The 16,110-nt window shown below is 35.4% G+C and overlaps 3 protein-coding genes across 3 annotated transcripts in view; 1 reads left to right on the top strand and 2 right to left on the bottom strand.

Annotated features, from left to right (window-relative positions):
- CEP89 (centrosomal protein 89) overlaps positions 1-3,639 on the bottom strand; it is a 153,147-nt gene extending 149,508 nt beyond the window's left edge. The window contains exons 1-2 of the mRNA XM_051979745.1: positions 3,455-3,639; positions 794-900 (exon numbers count right to left, since the gene is read on the bottom strand). Of these exons, the coding sequence (XP_051835705.1) occupies positions 794-900; positions 3,455-3,493 (146 nt within the window). The 5' untranslated portion in view covers positions 3,494-3,639. The remainder of the gene's footprint in view (positions 1-793; positions 901-3,454) is intronic.
- A 195-nt stretch (positions 3,640-3,834) lies between these two features.
- FAAP24 (FA core complex associated protein 24) lies at positions 3,835-15,099 on the top strand. The gene is made up of 5 exons (XM_051979743.1): positions 3,835-3,972; positions 9,027-9,169; positions 9,270-9,409; positions 9,932-10,084; positions 13,535-15,099. The coding sequence occupies exons 2-5, from the start codon at positions 9,061-9,063 to the stop codon at positions 13,781-13,783; spliced, it is 651 nt and encodes a 216-aa protein (XP_051835703.1). The 5' UTR covers positions 3,835-3,972; positions 9,027-9,060; the 3' UTR covers positions 13,784-15,099.
- Positions 14,402-16,110, bottom strand: part of RHPN2 (rhophilin Rho GTPase binding protein 2) — a 66,351-nt gene continuing 64,642 nt past the window's right edge. Inside the window, exon 15 of the mRNA XM_051979742.1 lies at positions 14,402-15,615. Coding sequence (XP_051835702.1) covers positions 15,358-15,615 — 258 coding nt within the window. The 3' untranslated portion in view covers positions 14,402-15,357. The remainder of the gene's footprint in view (positions 15,616-16,110) is intronic.

Below are 16,110 nucleotides of genomic sequence, written 5' to 3'. Positions count from 1 at the left end.
TCAACTCTTCACTCTCTCTCTCACCAATTCTCCATATCAATATCTGTTCACAAGGCTGTTGATGTTACCTTCGTAACATCTCCAGTATGTGTACATCCTTCTTTCCTAAGATGCTCCCATCACCCTAGTACAGGCCTTCATTGCAAGGACCTGCTGACTAGTTCTCCTGCCTCTCCCCATTCTAGTCCATCCTCCACTAAGCTGTCAAACTGATCTTCCTATAAAGTGCAGGTATGATGTTACCCACTTGCTTTCACTCTCCACTCAATAAATTATAGTAGTTTCCTATTTCATACAGGATCCTTTTTTGGCTTTTAAAGGCTGTCATAACCTGGCTCCCACATACTTTTACAGTCTTCATTCTTCTTATTACCTTCCCAGTGATACTGGTCTTTCTACTGTTCTTTGCACAAGATACTCCATATCTCAAATGGGCATTTTCCCAAGTTATCCTTTCTCACCTTTGCTTCCTAGCTTCTCTGAGTTCCTTCACATCTCAGTTAAAATACCAGTTTCTACAGGAAACCTCTCCCAATACCCTTTAATTCTGCTGCCTTCCTCCTATTATTTCCCATTTAATCTATCTATCTATCTATCTAACTGGTTTACACATAGTTATTTGTATGTTGTCTCCCCATTAGATTAAAAATTCCATGAGAGCAAAGATTATTTTTTGCCTTTCTCTATATTTCTAGTACTTAGCATAATATATGGCACATAGTAGGTACATAATATTTTTGACTTGACAAATTAACACTACACACAATAAAGTTAAAACAAAATTTAAACTTGCCTAGGTCTTTCTGGAGAAGGATCTGGACTACGAGGTGGGGGTGTTCGAGGAACTGCTGGTCTAGGTGCTATGGTAGCTGCAGGAACAAGGCCGTGAGCTATATGTCTCTAGACAAACAAAAAAATATTAAGTAGTCAGTGACTTTGAAGAACATAATTTCCTAATTCATAAAAGTTAGAAAAATAAACTCACATAGTGAATATGCTAACTTAACATTTTGTTTGCCATACATTCAGAAAGAATGAAAAAAAAAACTCAATAATCTACATATAAATCAGTTACAGCAAATATCTAACTGCAGATCAGCCTCAGTTATACAATACATATCCTAGTCATCTCTCCCAAATAATGATCAGTGACTGCTCTAGAAATATATTTGAGTATTAAGCTAAAGTAGAGTGGGAGAGAACAGAATAAAGATGAAAAAGGAAGTAGTGACTGTTTTTTGTTTAGTCTCATAATAGGCCCCTTCTAGATCAAATGAGCAGTGTGAAGAAAAAGAAGAAAACAGTGGAACGGAAAAAAAACAAGAGGTTTCTTCAAGAAATATCAAGGGAACATTTCATGCAAAAATTGGCATAATAAAAGACAAAAATCAGAGACATTTAACAGAAACAGAACAGATTAAGAAGTGACAAGAATACAAAAAAGAACTGCACAAGAAAGATCTTAACATCACCAATAACCATGATGATGTGGTCGTGATATAGAGTCAGACATCATGGGAAATGAAATCAAGTGAATTTATTGCTAATAATAGGGCTAACAGAGATGATAGACTTACAGCTAAACTATTTCAACTCCAAGAAGATGATGTTATTAAAGTATTGTACTCAATATGCCAGCAAATTCGAAAATGATCAATTTACATCCCAATCTTAAAAAAGGGCAAAGCAAAGAAATATTCAAATTAACACACAACTGCACTCCTTTTAATTCCAGCAAGGTTAGGTTTATGATTCTCCAAGCTAGATTTAAGCAAAATGTGAATTACCAGAAGAGCAGGATGGTTTTCAAAAAGGCAGAGGAACTAGAGACTAAAACGCCAACATTTTTTGGATTATGGAGAAAGCAAGGGAGTTCCAGAAAAACATCTATTTCTGCTTCATTAACTACACTACAGCCTTTGACTATGGATCACAACAAAATGCAATAAGTTTTCAAAGAGATGGTAGTACCAGATCATCTCATTTGTCTGTTGAGGAACCTGTATGCAGGTCAAGAAGCAACAATTAGAAACAAATATGAAACATTGATTTAAGCTTGGAAAAACAATATAACAAGGCTGTATATATTGTTACCTCATTTAACCAATACGCACAGTATGTTATATGAAATATACATAGGCATAAGTCATGATAAAAAGATAGAATACGACCTGACAAAGGTCCATATAGTTAAAGCTATGATTTTTGCAATAACAAAGAATGGCTATATAAGTTGGAATATAAGGAAAGATGAGCAATACAGAAAAAAAAAGCTTTCAAACTGTGGTGCTGGCCAAGACTTTTGAGAGTCTTTTAGACAGCAAGGAGATTAAATCAGTCAGTATTTAAAAAAAAAAAAAAATTAATTCAGGCAATTCACTGAAAGATTAAAATACTGAAGCTTAAATACTTTGGTCACATGAGAAGATGGACTTATCAGAAAAGTCACTGATAATAATAAATTGGGAACAATTGAAGGCAAAAACAAAAATCAAGGTAGAGGTTAGATATTGTCATGAACAGTACTTGGACAGATTCGAAGAGATAGTGGAAAATAGAAGGCTCTAATCATGCTCTGGTCCGTGAGGACACTAAGAATAGGCTTGACTACACAACTCACAGTAAATTCTGAATGTTTGGATTAAGAGGAGAGGATAAAAGAAGGATAGGAAAAAGAAGAGAAAGGGAGGGAAATAAGGTGGAGGAGAGAAAGAAGGGAGGCAAAGGAGAGGGAGGGAGGAAGAAGGAAAAGGAAGAAAGAGGCCAGGAGGAGAGAAAGAGGAAAAAGAGATGAGGGATTGGGAGGATAAAAAGAAAGAGGGAAAGGAAGAGGGGAAAATAAAAAGGAAGAAAAGTGGAGGATAAGAAGGAAAGGGAGGAATAATAAGAGGAGGGACGGAGAAGGGGAAGAGGAAGGGAGAATAAGAATGGACAGTTGAGGGAGAGAAAGGAAAGAAGGGAGAGGTAAGGGGGAAAGCTAAAAAGGGAGAGATAAGACAAGAATAAGAGAGAAGGAAGGAGTGAAAGAGAAAATGAGGAAAGGGGAGGGAAGATGAAAAGGGGAAGAGAAGGAAGGAGAAAAAGAGTAGAGGATGAAAAGAAGAAGAGGAAGGTGAAGAATAGGAAGAGAGGATGAACAGGGAGAGGGGAGAGGAGAAAGGAGGAATAAGAAGGGAAGGAAACAAGAGGAAATTAAAGGAGAAGGCAAGATGAAGTGGTAGAGGAGGGGAAGAATGAGAAGAGAGACAAGAGAATAAGAAGGGAAAGGAGAGGAGCATGAGAAGCGAGAGGAAAGGGGAATAAGAAAGAGAAAGGAGGGAGGAAAGAAGCGGGAGAAAATAGAGTACAGAGAAGAGAAAGAGGAGAGAAAGAGGACAGAGCCCGGAGCACCTAAATCCAATCCCGGCCTCTATTTTCTAACCCCCAGGGGCCTAACTGGTAAGTCTCTACTTACAAACTGGCTCCTACTGTCTCTCCTGAGCCCCAGAGGCATTTTTGTGGCTGGGGAGAGGAGCAGGGCTGGGCTAGGATTGTAAAAGATCGCTCTCTCTCCCCCGAAGCCACAAGTTGTTTTGCCCAGCCCCAAAGCCTTATCCAGCTGCTTTAGGACCAGGACGAGCAGAACTCCAAACGCTTCCCCTTCGCTACCGAGCCTGCACCAAGGCTCTAGACATTGGCTCCCGCTTTTCCACTAACCAATCAAGGGCGCTCTAACTGCCAAGCCGGCTGGCCCTTGGCAACCAAAGGGATTCCTTCGAATGAGCTCAGCGCCCACTAGGACTACAGACCTTTGCTGCTCGCTTCCTATTGGCCAGTGCTGACGTCCGTCTTCCCTTCACTGGGCGTTCTGGAGAAAGGAAGGCGGGACAAGAAGTTAATCCTCGGGGACCGTTGATCATGAAAAGGTTGTGTCTGCTATCCTGGATTTTCTGCCTAGCGTTCTGAACCGGTTTTGCTGAGGCTACTGAACAGGTGGGAAAACAACAGGTAGACCAGCTCAAGAGGAAGATTCTCACCCTGAGAAGTTTCTTTAGATTCTTTCACTAAGATAAGAGTCTTGCGGGTCATCTGGTTCAACTCCCCCATACCCAAACTGGCTTAGCTAAGAATTGATTGAGGTGCCGGGTTGGAGAAAAATTTGCCCCTGCCCCCGAGCCCTCAGAGAAGGAAACTGGGTTTTAAAAGAGACTGGGTTTCTCTTCTCTTTCCTCCCTCTCCCTATTCATTATATCCCTGGCTTTTAGAACATTGCCAGACCTGTTTTGGGGCATAATAAATGTTTGTTGATTGACTGAGCCCTGATAGTTTTTGCTTTTTTCAGTTATTTTTAGCTTTTTGAAAACAGGACAAGGGAGGTAGTTCAACAAAATTAACAGCATTTCAATCTTATTTGCCGGTATAAGCAATATTACACATTTTGGCACCCCACTTCTTAAAAGTTAATTTTTTTATTCTTTAATGTCTTTGGGATATGATCGATTCCTTTGGTTGTAATCCTTTGGACATAATTCCAAATTGTTCTCCATCGTGATTGGATTTGTTTACAACTCTACCAAAAGTACATTAGTGTTCAGATTTTTCCACATTTGTCATTTTCCTTTTCTAACATTTAGTTTCTCAATCTTTTTTTCTTCCAGTGGGTGTTCTGCCCAAAGGAATATAAAATTTTGGGACAGCTAGGTGGCGCAACGTATAGAGTACCAGCCCTGAAATCAGGAAAACCTGAGTTCAAATGTAGACTCAGACACTTAATACTTCCTAGCTGTGTGACCTAGCAAGTCACTTAACCCCAATTGCCTCATCCAAAAAAAAAAAAAAAGGAATATAAAATTTGATTGCTGAAGCCTTGCAAGATATCTTGAAGTTCACAGGTTAGATTTGTTTTTTGAGGAACATGCCTTAAATCCAAATCATTCTGATTCTCATTAGCCAACAAAAGGTGATGTTTCTGTTTTGACTAAAAATTTTTAAGGATCTTCCCCTTTCAGATTGATTTTTTTTAACTAGTTAAAAAAAGACCACTTTTTGCCTCATTTCTTTCATACTTAAATGGGCAGTTGCCTCAATCAAACTATCACCTGGTAAAAACTTTAGCTTAAAAAAGCCAAGATCTTCCATTGGATCCAGGGCCATCTCCAGTTGTCCTGATGTAAACCCAAGTGGCTTCAGAGGAAAAAGTGAGGCTGATGCCCTTGCACAGCCTCCTTCACTTAAATCTGATGAGGTTTGGCGCCCCTCTATTCCCCATCAGGGAAACAAATGATGAGGTTCAGTGCAGGGCAGAGAGTTGTGGGAACCCCTTCTAGTCCATGCAGGTGTTTCATAAAAGAATTTAAAGTTAGATTGACAAAAAGAAGTTTATTGGCACTGAAAAGTCAGATTTTGCTAGGAGGCTAACTTCCTCAGTGGCAAGGTCCTGACAGAGAAGTAAAGGTCTAGCAGAAGAATCCTGGCAAAGAGATAAAGAGGGGTTAACACTGAGAAAAGGTGTCTTCTTAGTGGGCAGGGGGTCCTGGCAGCCACCTATGCCAAGAAGAGGTCCCTTGGCCTGCCATGTTCCTGCTTTGGGCCTCTGCAAAGAAATTAATGAACAGAACTTTTTTAATCTTAGCTGGGAACAGTTTGAGTTGAAATGAGAGAGAAATCTTCCAATTGAATAGAAGATTTCCAATTAAATTAGTGTCTCTGGACTAATCTTCTCAATAGAGGGTATAACCAAATGAAACTATTTATCTTGATTCCTGGGACAGCTCTTTTGCAGGGGAGAGCTTCTCAAGAGTTCAAAGAGAATTTCTTAAGTGTTCCCCTCAAAGTCAGAGGACAGCTTCAGGATTCCCCCCATCATTTTCACTTCACTTGCATGTCCTGCTATTACTGCCCTGATATCATTCATGGTCTTCTTTGAGAATAAGACAAACCCACTTTTACTGTGAAAGAAGAGGGGCACATTTTGTCATCTTTTCTCCAAGGCCAAGCTTAGCCAGTGCTATTACATTGTGCAAATTTGGCTTGGATTTTTTCCTCCTATTTATATTTTTGTAGTCATTGTTTTCAAATCTATTTTCTTAATATTCTTATAGTTCATTAATCCATTTCATTCACATACCACACTTTTGTGGCATCTACTGATACATGGACATCTACTTTGTTTCCATTTCTTTGCAAGTGCAAAAAAAAAAACACTTTTGTTTATTTTGTTATATATAGAACCTCTGATAATCTTGGTATATGTCTAGCACTTGAATGAAAACGCAGCTCTAGTAAGTGTGATTAGTATGCCTCTTTCTGGAGTCCTTCCAGCATTAAGTATTTCCATGTTTTACCATCTTTGCCAATTTGTTGGGTGGGAGAAAAAACTTCAGTTATTTTGATTTGCATTTCTGTCCTTGATCTGAAGTCATCTTTTATATGGTTGTTAGTAAATTGTAACTGTTCTTTTGAGAGCTGAAACTCCATACTTTTTAACCATTTGTAACAACTATTTCTTATGGAAGAACAGTTGCTCTAATTCTATTTGGTTCTCAACCATTAAAAAAAAAAATCAAAGATTTACTAACTGTTCATTATACATCAGATACTATACATCGACAATCAGTAAAGGAAAACAGATTTATTTTGTCTTCATATAAGGAAAAAATCGAGAATAAGAATTAGAGTTGTCCAATAGCATAATGAATTGACTCAGGACTTAATGGGATTCTGACCACTAAAGGCCTTCATTCAGAGGCTTGGGTAGTTACAAGAAAAGATTCCAGTTTAGCTAAATATCAACTTCGATAACCATCAAGCTTCCTTCAGACTTTGAGGTCATGAAACACTATTGGAAAAGTTAATAAATCCTTATCAGATGTTGGTGTAGGAGTCCAGATCTGGGTTTAATGTCCTTGGCTCTGCCATTGACTTAGTTTGTGACCATATGCAAATGATTCAATTTTGATAGTTCTTAGTTTCCTCATTTGCAAATGAGGGAGTTAAACTAGAGAGTCTCTAAGGATCCTTAAAAAGTCTTTTAGGAATCTTTGCGGTAAGCTTTAAGAGACTGGAAGGGGATGCCTCTAAGAATACCAAATCCCATGGAAAAATTATCCAACACAGGAAGCAGATAAGTAAGTGGGAATAAAAAAAGCAGAGTTAATGAAGATTTCCTACTTTAAAGAGGTGTTTTATAAACAGAATTTTAGAAAGCTAATTCTGGTTTGGAAAAAGACAGAATCTGACTGAGAGGATGTCAATTATGAAAGCTTAGACTTTATTGGGGAGGATGTCCAGATTCAAAATGTCTGAAAGGCAGTTGGAGACGTGAGATTAGAGGTTAGGACTGGATATATATAGATTTAAGAATCATCTGAATAGAAATGGTAATTAAATCCTAAGGAGTGCTGAGATCATCAAGTAAAATAGAATAGAGGGAGACAAGGGCCAGTGCAGACCCTGAGGGACATTTATTGTTTGAGGCTGTGATCTAGAGGAGCTAAGTGATTCACAGACTTTTTTGAAAGTAACCTGCTCATCATTTCTTATAGCACAAGAGGATTCCATCACAGTTATCTACCACATTCTGTTTAGTAATTCCCCAGCTGTTGGGCATCAATTTTTACTTTTTTGCTACCACAAAAAGAGCTGCTATAAATATTTTCTTTATCTAGGTCCTTTTCCTTTTTGACTTTTATCTCTTTGTGATGCAGACCTAGTAGTGGTATTGCTGGATCAGAGGGTATTCATGGTTTTATAATCCTTTAGACTAAAATTCCAGATTGCCCTCAGGAATAGTTGGATAAGTTCACAACTCCATTAACACTGCATTAGTTGCAGTTGTTCCACATCCATTCAAACAAATAACCTTGATCCCAGAGGAGATATGAGGAAGTTACAATCTTTCACTCTTTCTCCTCCCTCCTACTTTTGCAGAGGTAGCAGGTCCATGGATATGGAACAGCACATATATCATCAGATTTTGAGGGTTGTAGGTTTTTTTTCTAAATACCACTATTTATTACAAGCCATTCTCCAACTGATAAATGGATATATAAAATGGATAAATAAAGGATATGAACAATTTTCAGATGAAGAAATTAAAACCATTTCTAGTCATGAAAAAACACTCCAAATCACTATTGATCAAGTTAAAATAATTCTGAGGTACCACTTCACACTTCCTCAGATTGACTAAAATAACAGGAAAAGATAATGATAAATGTTGGCAGAAATGCAGGAAATGCATTGTTAGTGGAACTGTGAAATGATCCAACCATTCTGGAGAACAATTTGGAACTATGCTCAAAGAGCTAGCAAGCTGTGCATATCCTTTGATCCAGCAATGTTTCTACTGGGCTTATATCCCAAGGAGATCATAAAAAAAAGGAAAGGTTGCACATGTACAAAAATTTTTGTAGCAGCTCATTTTGTAGTGGCAAGAAACCATAAACTGAGTGGATGCCCATCAGTTGGAGAATGGCTGAATAAGTTATGGCATATAAATGTTATGAAATATTATTGTTCTAAAAGAAATGATCAGCAGGATGATTTTAGAGAGACCTGGAGAGACTTACATGAACTGATGCTAAGTGAAATGAATTGAATCAGGAGAGCATCACACAGCAACAATAAGGTTATGTGATGGTCTTTTCAACAATGAAATGATTCAGACCAATTCCAATAGACTTGTGATGGAGAGAGCCATCTGCATCCAGAAAGAGACTGTGGGTCACAGCGTAGTATTTTCACCTTTTTGTTGTTGTTTGCTTGCTTTTTGTTTCTACGTGAGGGGATGAGGGGTAAGGAGGGAGAAAAAATTTAGAACACAAGTTTTTGCAAGAGTGAATTATCTTGGCATATATTTTGAAGATAAAAAGCTATTTTTAAAAACCAAAACCAAACATTATTTGCTAAAGAGGATATAGAAAGGGAGAAGAATTCTAGGGAAAATTTAGGTGATATAAAAGCTAACATTATATATAAAGTTTTAAATGTGAAGACAATGATTGAATTGTCAAGTGAATATAATTTTGCATTTTTTTTTTTGTTAGCCAACACCATCGCTTTATAATCAGAATATCGGTGATGGAGAAAGAAGCCACATTTTCTAGTACAAGCCTTATACACGTTCCATTTGGACATGTTGTTGGATGTGAGAAATGGCGAGGGTCTCAGTTAGCCCAAGGAATGCAAGGTTAGTAAATCTTTTTTTTTTTTTTTTGCTTGGTGCCCTCTTTCTTCCTATGTACTTTAATTTATGATGCTATAGAACTCATTCTCTTCTCTTTTTTAAGGAAAGATTAAGCTCGTCTTTGAGGAAGACCTGACATTAGTAGATTTTCATCTTTCTAATAGATTCTGTATTCTTTACATTACTGAAGCAGACCTGGTGGCAGGAAATGGGTATAAGAAAAGAATTGTTCGACTTAGAAATGTAAGTACTAAATAAATGAAAAATGAAAATTGACTTGTTTCTGCTTGGTACTAACTCTAAAATATACATTCAGAAAACGTGGATCAATTGTAGTATACAATTTGTTTTCAGAAACAAATATGGACTTAAAATAACATTCCTGCAGTCAAGGTATTTAGAGTCTAGTAAGGGAGATTGGACATTTATTCAAATGTAAGTTGTATAAAAGGAAAAAGTTAACAAAATGTGTGAAAATTGAAAGGAGTAAGTCTTGATAGTCAGGTGGGATTGCAGCAGACAGATATTAGGGGTGATTGTATCCTAAAAATAATCAGAGCTTTTGAGATGGGAGAGTGATTATTTGTAGAACTTGTTAATTTTCAATTCCCTAAAATTACTAAATATATGTACTATTGCATCAGTCCTCTGTAATTCCAATGAATAACAAGATCTTTCTTAGATTTTTTAATATTTGTTAAAAGACAATTTTATCTCATAATAAAAGATATCTTCATTTTATTGGTTGTGTTTCTTTTGTTGAAGGCCAGTAATCTTCAAGGGATAATAATAGTTGAAAAAACACAGATGACTGAACAGTACTTTCTAGCAGTGCAGAAATTTGTTGTGCTGGAACTTGGAATGGCATTGCTTCCTGTGTCCAGCCAAATGGAAGCATCCCAACTTATTATCCAACTGGTAAGCACATAATCACAGTGATGAGCATTTATAAATTTTTTTTTTTTTTTGCAGGGGGACGCAGGGTGTGTGTGTGTTTGTGAAGCAGTTAAGGTTACACAACTTGTCCAGGATTACAAGCTAAGTGTTAAATGTCTTGAGGCCAGATTTGAACTCAGCTTTTCCTAATTTTAGAGCTAGTGATCTATCCACTGTACCATCTTGTTTTATGAGGTAATTCAGGCCAATTCCATTACCCTTGTAGTGGAGAGTGCCATCTGCGTCCAGAGAGGATTGTAGGGACTGAATGTGGATCACAACATCATATTTTCACCTTTGTTGTTGTTTACTTGCTTTTTGTTTTCTTTCTCATTTTTTCCCCTTTTTGATCTGATTTTTCTTGTGCAGCATGACAAAATGTGGAAATATGTTTAGAAGAATTGCAAAATGTTTAATATATATTGAATCACTTGCCATCTAGGGGAGGGAGGGAGAAAAATTCAGAACACCAGATTTTGTAAAGGTGAGTGTTGAAAACTTTGCATGTATTCTGAAAAAATAAAAAGGAAACAAAAAATGTTTTAAGATCTGAGAGGTCCCTTTATTACAGCACCTTTACTTTGATCTTAACAACATTCCATGAATTAATTAGAAAAATCTATTTGGGAAATCCATGGTCAGAATTGTTTTCAGTAACCTAAACTTCACACATTTTTCAACCTTTAATACAAATGAATGATAAACCTTAATGTATAATTTCCCCATTATCCTGAAATTTAGCTGTCAGTTAATTACATATCTAAAAAAATATTTTGCTCTTTAGTCAATGAAATAACTATTCTATAATACACTTACTATTAAATAGACTATCAGTTTTATAGCATATGTATTTGTCCTGTGAAATCTTTAATTGATCATTGTACTATATGTGTATAATCCACATTTCTGTCTTGTGGTAGTTTATAATATTTTTAAAATTTTTTCTTTTTGCTTTAATCTGATGCTTTCAGATAAGTTTGAATAGCATATAAATCTCTGCTCTCCTGTATATTAGCATCCCCAGCCTCACCAGCTTCTAAGTTCTGCTGTCTGCTTCTGCTATCCTTTTAGGAGAGGAAAGCTGCCCAAGGTGACATTGAGTTACTCTCTTGAACAGACCTACCAAAGTTATGGTCTGTTCTGGCAAAACAATTAAATTTGAGAATCCTCAAGTTTTATTTAACCAGGAAAATGAGTGTTCTAGTAGTAACTCCAAAAGTTATTAGAAGGCTGTAGAGTACCACAGTAAAGTAATTTAGAGGGTTTTTTTTTTCCCCTACTCTGCTTTAATTCATTTTACTCTGTCATGATAATTCCCAGACATAGATGTCACTCTGGAGATGGGAGAAAATTCTCCTTTGATGATGTGGTGTGTACATCATGTTGGATCAGAAGTACTATGTGAAGCATTTTTTGCAAAGGGAGTTCATATTCTCCTTGATTTTTGATAGTATGAAACTAAATTTTACTTGAATGAGTAAATAGACTATTATCTTCTGAAACTAATATTTTGATGATTTTCACAATATAAAAAAGTTCTTTTTAAAACAAAGGGTTTTTTTACTTTTTAAAAAATCTCTTTTGGGATTCATGCCTAGTAGTGGTATTGGTATGTCAAAGGATTTACCTGATTTTATAGCCTTTGGGCATAGTTCTTATTTTTAGATCAATCCTGGTCTTTTTATTATGAATGCTTGAAAATCCTATTTCATTGAGTGACCATCTTTTCCTCTGAAGGATTATGCTCAATTTTTCTGGGTAGGCAATTCTTGGTTGCAATCTTAGCTCTGTTGCTCTCCAGAATGTCACATTCCAAACCCTCTGGTCCTTTAATGTAAAAGCTGCTAAATCTTGTATTATCCTAACTGTGGCTCCACTATACTTGAAGGTTTCTTTCTGGATACTTGCAATAGTTTCTTCTTGACCTGGGAATTTTGGAATTTGGCTATAATATTCCAGGGAGTTTTATTTTGGAATTGCTTTTGGGGATGATTCATGGATTCTTTTCATTTCTGTTTTACCCTCTGGTTCTAAAATGTCAGGACAGTTTTCCTTGATAATTTCTTTTTAAAATTATGTTTAAGCTCTTTTTTTGATCATGAAAATTGAATATAATTCTTTATTTGGATATTTGAGGGTAGGAGAAGGAGTGATTAGGGAGAGATGTGGTCCCTCAATTAGGTTTTAAAGAAAGAGAATTGTAAAGAGCTGCTTAATTCACTGAGGCTTCATATATGCATGCTGAGTTCAAAGAACAGCTAGTCTAATTTGATTGGAATAAAGAGGGGAAATAATATTTTTTTTCATTTATTTATTTATTTTAACTTTTTATTGACAGAACCCATGCCAGGATAATTTTTTTACAACATTATCCCTTGCACTCACTTCTGTTCCGATTTTTCTCCTCCCTCCCTTTACCCCCTCCCCCAGATGGCAAGCAGTCCTTTATTTGTTAAATAGGTTACAGTATATCCTAGATACAATATGTGTGTGCAGAACCGAACAGTTCTCTTGTTGCACAGGGAGAATTGGATTCAGAAGGTATAAATAACCCGAGAAGAAAAACAGAAATGCAAGCAGTTTATATTTGGAAATAATATTTTTTAAAAGTATATAACGGTAGGCTAAAAGCTTTGTGGGCTTTAAGGACCCAAATAAGGACTTGAAATTTTTTAGCCTAAAGACAGCAGGAAACCACTTTATATTTCTGAACTACTTGGTTATACTTATGACTTATGAAGAAAAATGTAACTGTAGAGGAAGGATTAGAAAGCAAGACTTTAAGAACACTGTCATAGTCCAAGCAAGAAGAATATGGAGCCTGGTTAAGGTAGTGACAGTGGGAATAGAGAAAAAGGAATGAATATTAGAGGTGTTATGAAGATAGAATCAAAAGGATTTAGCAACCATCTCTGAGGATCCAAGCCTGCCTAATTATTTAACAGAGAGGTTGGCAGAAAATTAGAAAATTTGTAGAGGGAGAGGGGAAGGTGAACAGTTCATTTCTGGACGTGATAAGTTTGAAGTCCATGGGGAACATGTAGTTAGTGATGACCAATATATAATTAGAGATAAGGAAATAAAGTTCAAAGGAGAAAGAGGAACTAGATATGTAGTTAGGAATCAGTAATGTGAACTGTAGGAGCAGGTCAAAATACTAAAGGAGAGAGTGAGTAGAGCAGAGGGAGCCAAAGATAAATTTGGGAGAAAGTTATATTTAAGAAAAACCAGCAAAAGAACTAGGAGAGAATGGTGTCAGAGAAACCAAGGGAGAGAAAAGTGGTCACAAGGCAGAGATGGATCAAAGTGAATGGAACCTGATTTCAAAGTAAAATTTCAGTTAAAAAATTAATTTAATTGGGCTTAATAGAAAAGTTAAGGGTTTTTTTTGAGTGACATAAGGTCAAGATTCTTTGTTGTTTTCTACTTTAGGTCCATGAACAAACCAAAGAGCGCAATAGGAACCCTTTTCTTAGAAAGAAAAACTGCCAGCTCTCTGAATCATCAGTACTTCAAACAGTACAGCAAATACCAGGAGTTGGGAAAATGACAGCTCTGCTTCTATTGCAGGAGTTTGCAAGTATCCAAAAATTGTGCAACACATCCATCCAAGAACTTGAGCAAATTGTTGGACATACTTTAGCAGAAAAAATGCATATATTCTTTACCCAGATAAGATGACAGGACATAATCCTACAATAGTTTTTTTTGTTGACCAGCATCACCAACTCTTAAGATTGTGCTTTTCTTTACCTATATTGAAACTATATTTACTATATTGAAACTAAGGTAAATACCTAAATGCTTTTTCATCTTCTACCAAGTATTGAAAAGAAAGGTTAACTTAGAACATTATCTCTATGCTCTTGGCCATGTCTTAACCTAGCAGACCAGACATTGACACTCTTTGACTAATTGTCCACTGATATCTTTTATGGTTCTTAAGGTGATGAAAATTTGAATGCAGTGTATCTTAATCTTTAGAAATTTATACTAGTTTCAATTTCTAAAAGTAATTTAGTTTAATGAAATTTCATAAATAATGATGTTACAACCTCGACTGTAACATCAATCTTCTCAGACTTCCTGTGACATTTCCGATGGTTGCTAAAGTCAGAAGCAATAGTCACTAAAATATTATGTATCACAGATGTCTGAAGTATATTACTTCAGTTTTGGACATAAAATATTATTGATTATAGGACTACAACTTAAATAAAACTTTTGGCGACTTAAAATATTCAGGTTAAACACCCTAGATTTTTAAAAGAGAAAAAAAAAACTGAAGAAAACAAAAGATAAATTAATAGGCATTTATTTAAATACATTAGCCTCTACAAATAATGTTAAAGGCACTGTTTGGAAACACTTGTTAAAAGTATTAATGGTACATTTAGCAATTCAGGTTTTGGGGGGGTTCCTGTATTCAGGTACATAAGCAAAAAAAAGTCATTACTTAGAAAACATTTGGATTTTAAGTCTTACATAGAGCTTTTTTATTTATTACAAAGGAAAGTTAACAAGTTTTTTTTTTCCGCCAGAAGTTTATTCAAGGTGCATTTATACATTTTTCTACTTTAAAGAAAATGGAAAATGTTTTGAGTATCAAACAGTATAATATCTACCCTGTAGATGGTATTTTCATCTAACACTACTGTGTTAGCAATGTGAAAATTATTTTTTTCAACAATTTTTTCAAAGCTGGTTCTTTCTTGTAAAGTATTAATCATGAAATTTGGCACTAGGTTATATCCAGAATATGCAATTATGCTAAAAGTGTGCAGATTTGTCATTCATTTTGTACAGTGATCAAAGTAGAGCTTGTCATTGAGTATGCAGAAATATTTTGATAACAGTAACACAAATCCACTACTGTAGTCTGCTGGATACTAGCTGCCATGTTGTATATAGTATTTGTTTGAATTAAAGATGTTTTTTCAAACTCAATCTATTACATAGCAAATATCAACAATACAAATAAAAGAATTAGTTGTGAATATCCTTCATTTTTTTAAACACTATTCTATATACAGTATTATATGCAATAAATAACTTGTAACAATACATTGACACTTCAAACAAAAGACAAAATGTCTTCTGTAAATCCAGTTTCGGCACTTCTGTTTAGGATACAAATGCCACATGCAAATTTAAAATCTAAGAAAATAGATTTTAAATATATTAATAAATTTCACATTATGGCACATATATTGAGAGTTACTCGGAATTTAGAAATAGCTTTGTTTGCTAAAATGTTAATACAGTGAACTTTCTGTATTGAGAAGACCAAAGGGAGAAGGAAGTTTCTTCTTGATCTGGGGTCTTACCACTCCAACTGATGGGAGACAGAGAGTGCTAGCTGATTTCTGTCTATTTTTGTTGGTTCCCCAACTCAAAAAAGATAGTTTTTTGGAAATTTTTTTGGTTTTGTCGATTTTATCATCTTCTATGGCTAAGCAAATCATGGAGTATGTTTTCTGCATTCCCACAGAATAGGTAGCACATTTACTATGCTGTATAAAATAGAAAAGGAAAAAAAGTTATCCATGAGAAGTTATTATATGTTCAAAATAAGAACAATTTTTACAACAATTCTTAATTTTTTGAGGATCCTCAATGAGCCCTTTGGCAATTTGGTAGAATCTATGAACACTTTCTAGGAATAATGTTTTTAAGTGCATAAAATACTTAAAATTACAAAAGATATAATTCATGGACCCTAGATTAAGAACTCTTGTTTTAAAGAGAACTAAATAAGTTTTGAAAAAGATAAAAATAAGAAAAGTTAGTTAACAACTCTTTTGGAAGAATATAAATTTTTTTCACCTCTTCATACTTGACTGAAATAAACTTATTAAAAAGTAATGAAAACAGTAATGAATATAGTAATGAAAAAAGTCTGAAAATTGATTTGTAGATTTTATGTGAAATACCTGAAATTTACTTAGCTTAACAGAGGTTAATAAATTCATTAAAGGAATGAGAATAAAAAGTTAAATGTCTTTCTT

This window comes from Antechinus flavipes, chromosome 2 (assembly GCF_016432865.1).
Source record: "Antechinus flavipes isolate AdamAnt ecotype Samford, QLD, Australia chromosome 2, AdamAnt_v2, whole genome shotgun sequence".
In the NCBI taxonomy this organism is placed as follows: Eukaryota; Metazoa; Chordata; class Mammalia; order Dasyuromorphia; family Dasyuridae; genus Antechinus; species Antechinus flavipes.
The sequence above is the reverse complement of the archived record's forward strand: the minus strand, read 5'-3'. Positions and strand labels throughout refer to the sequence as shown.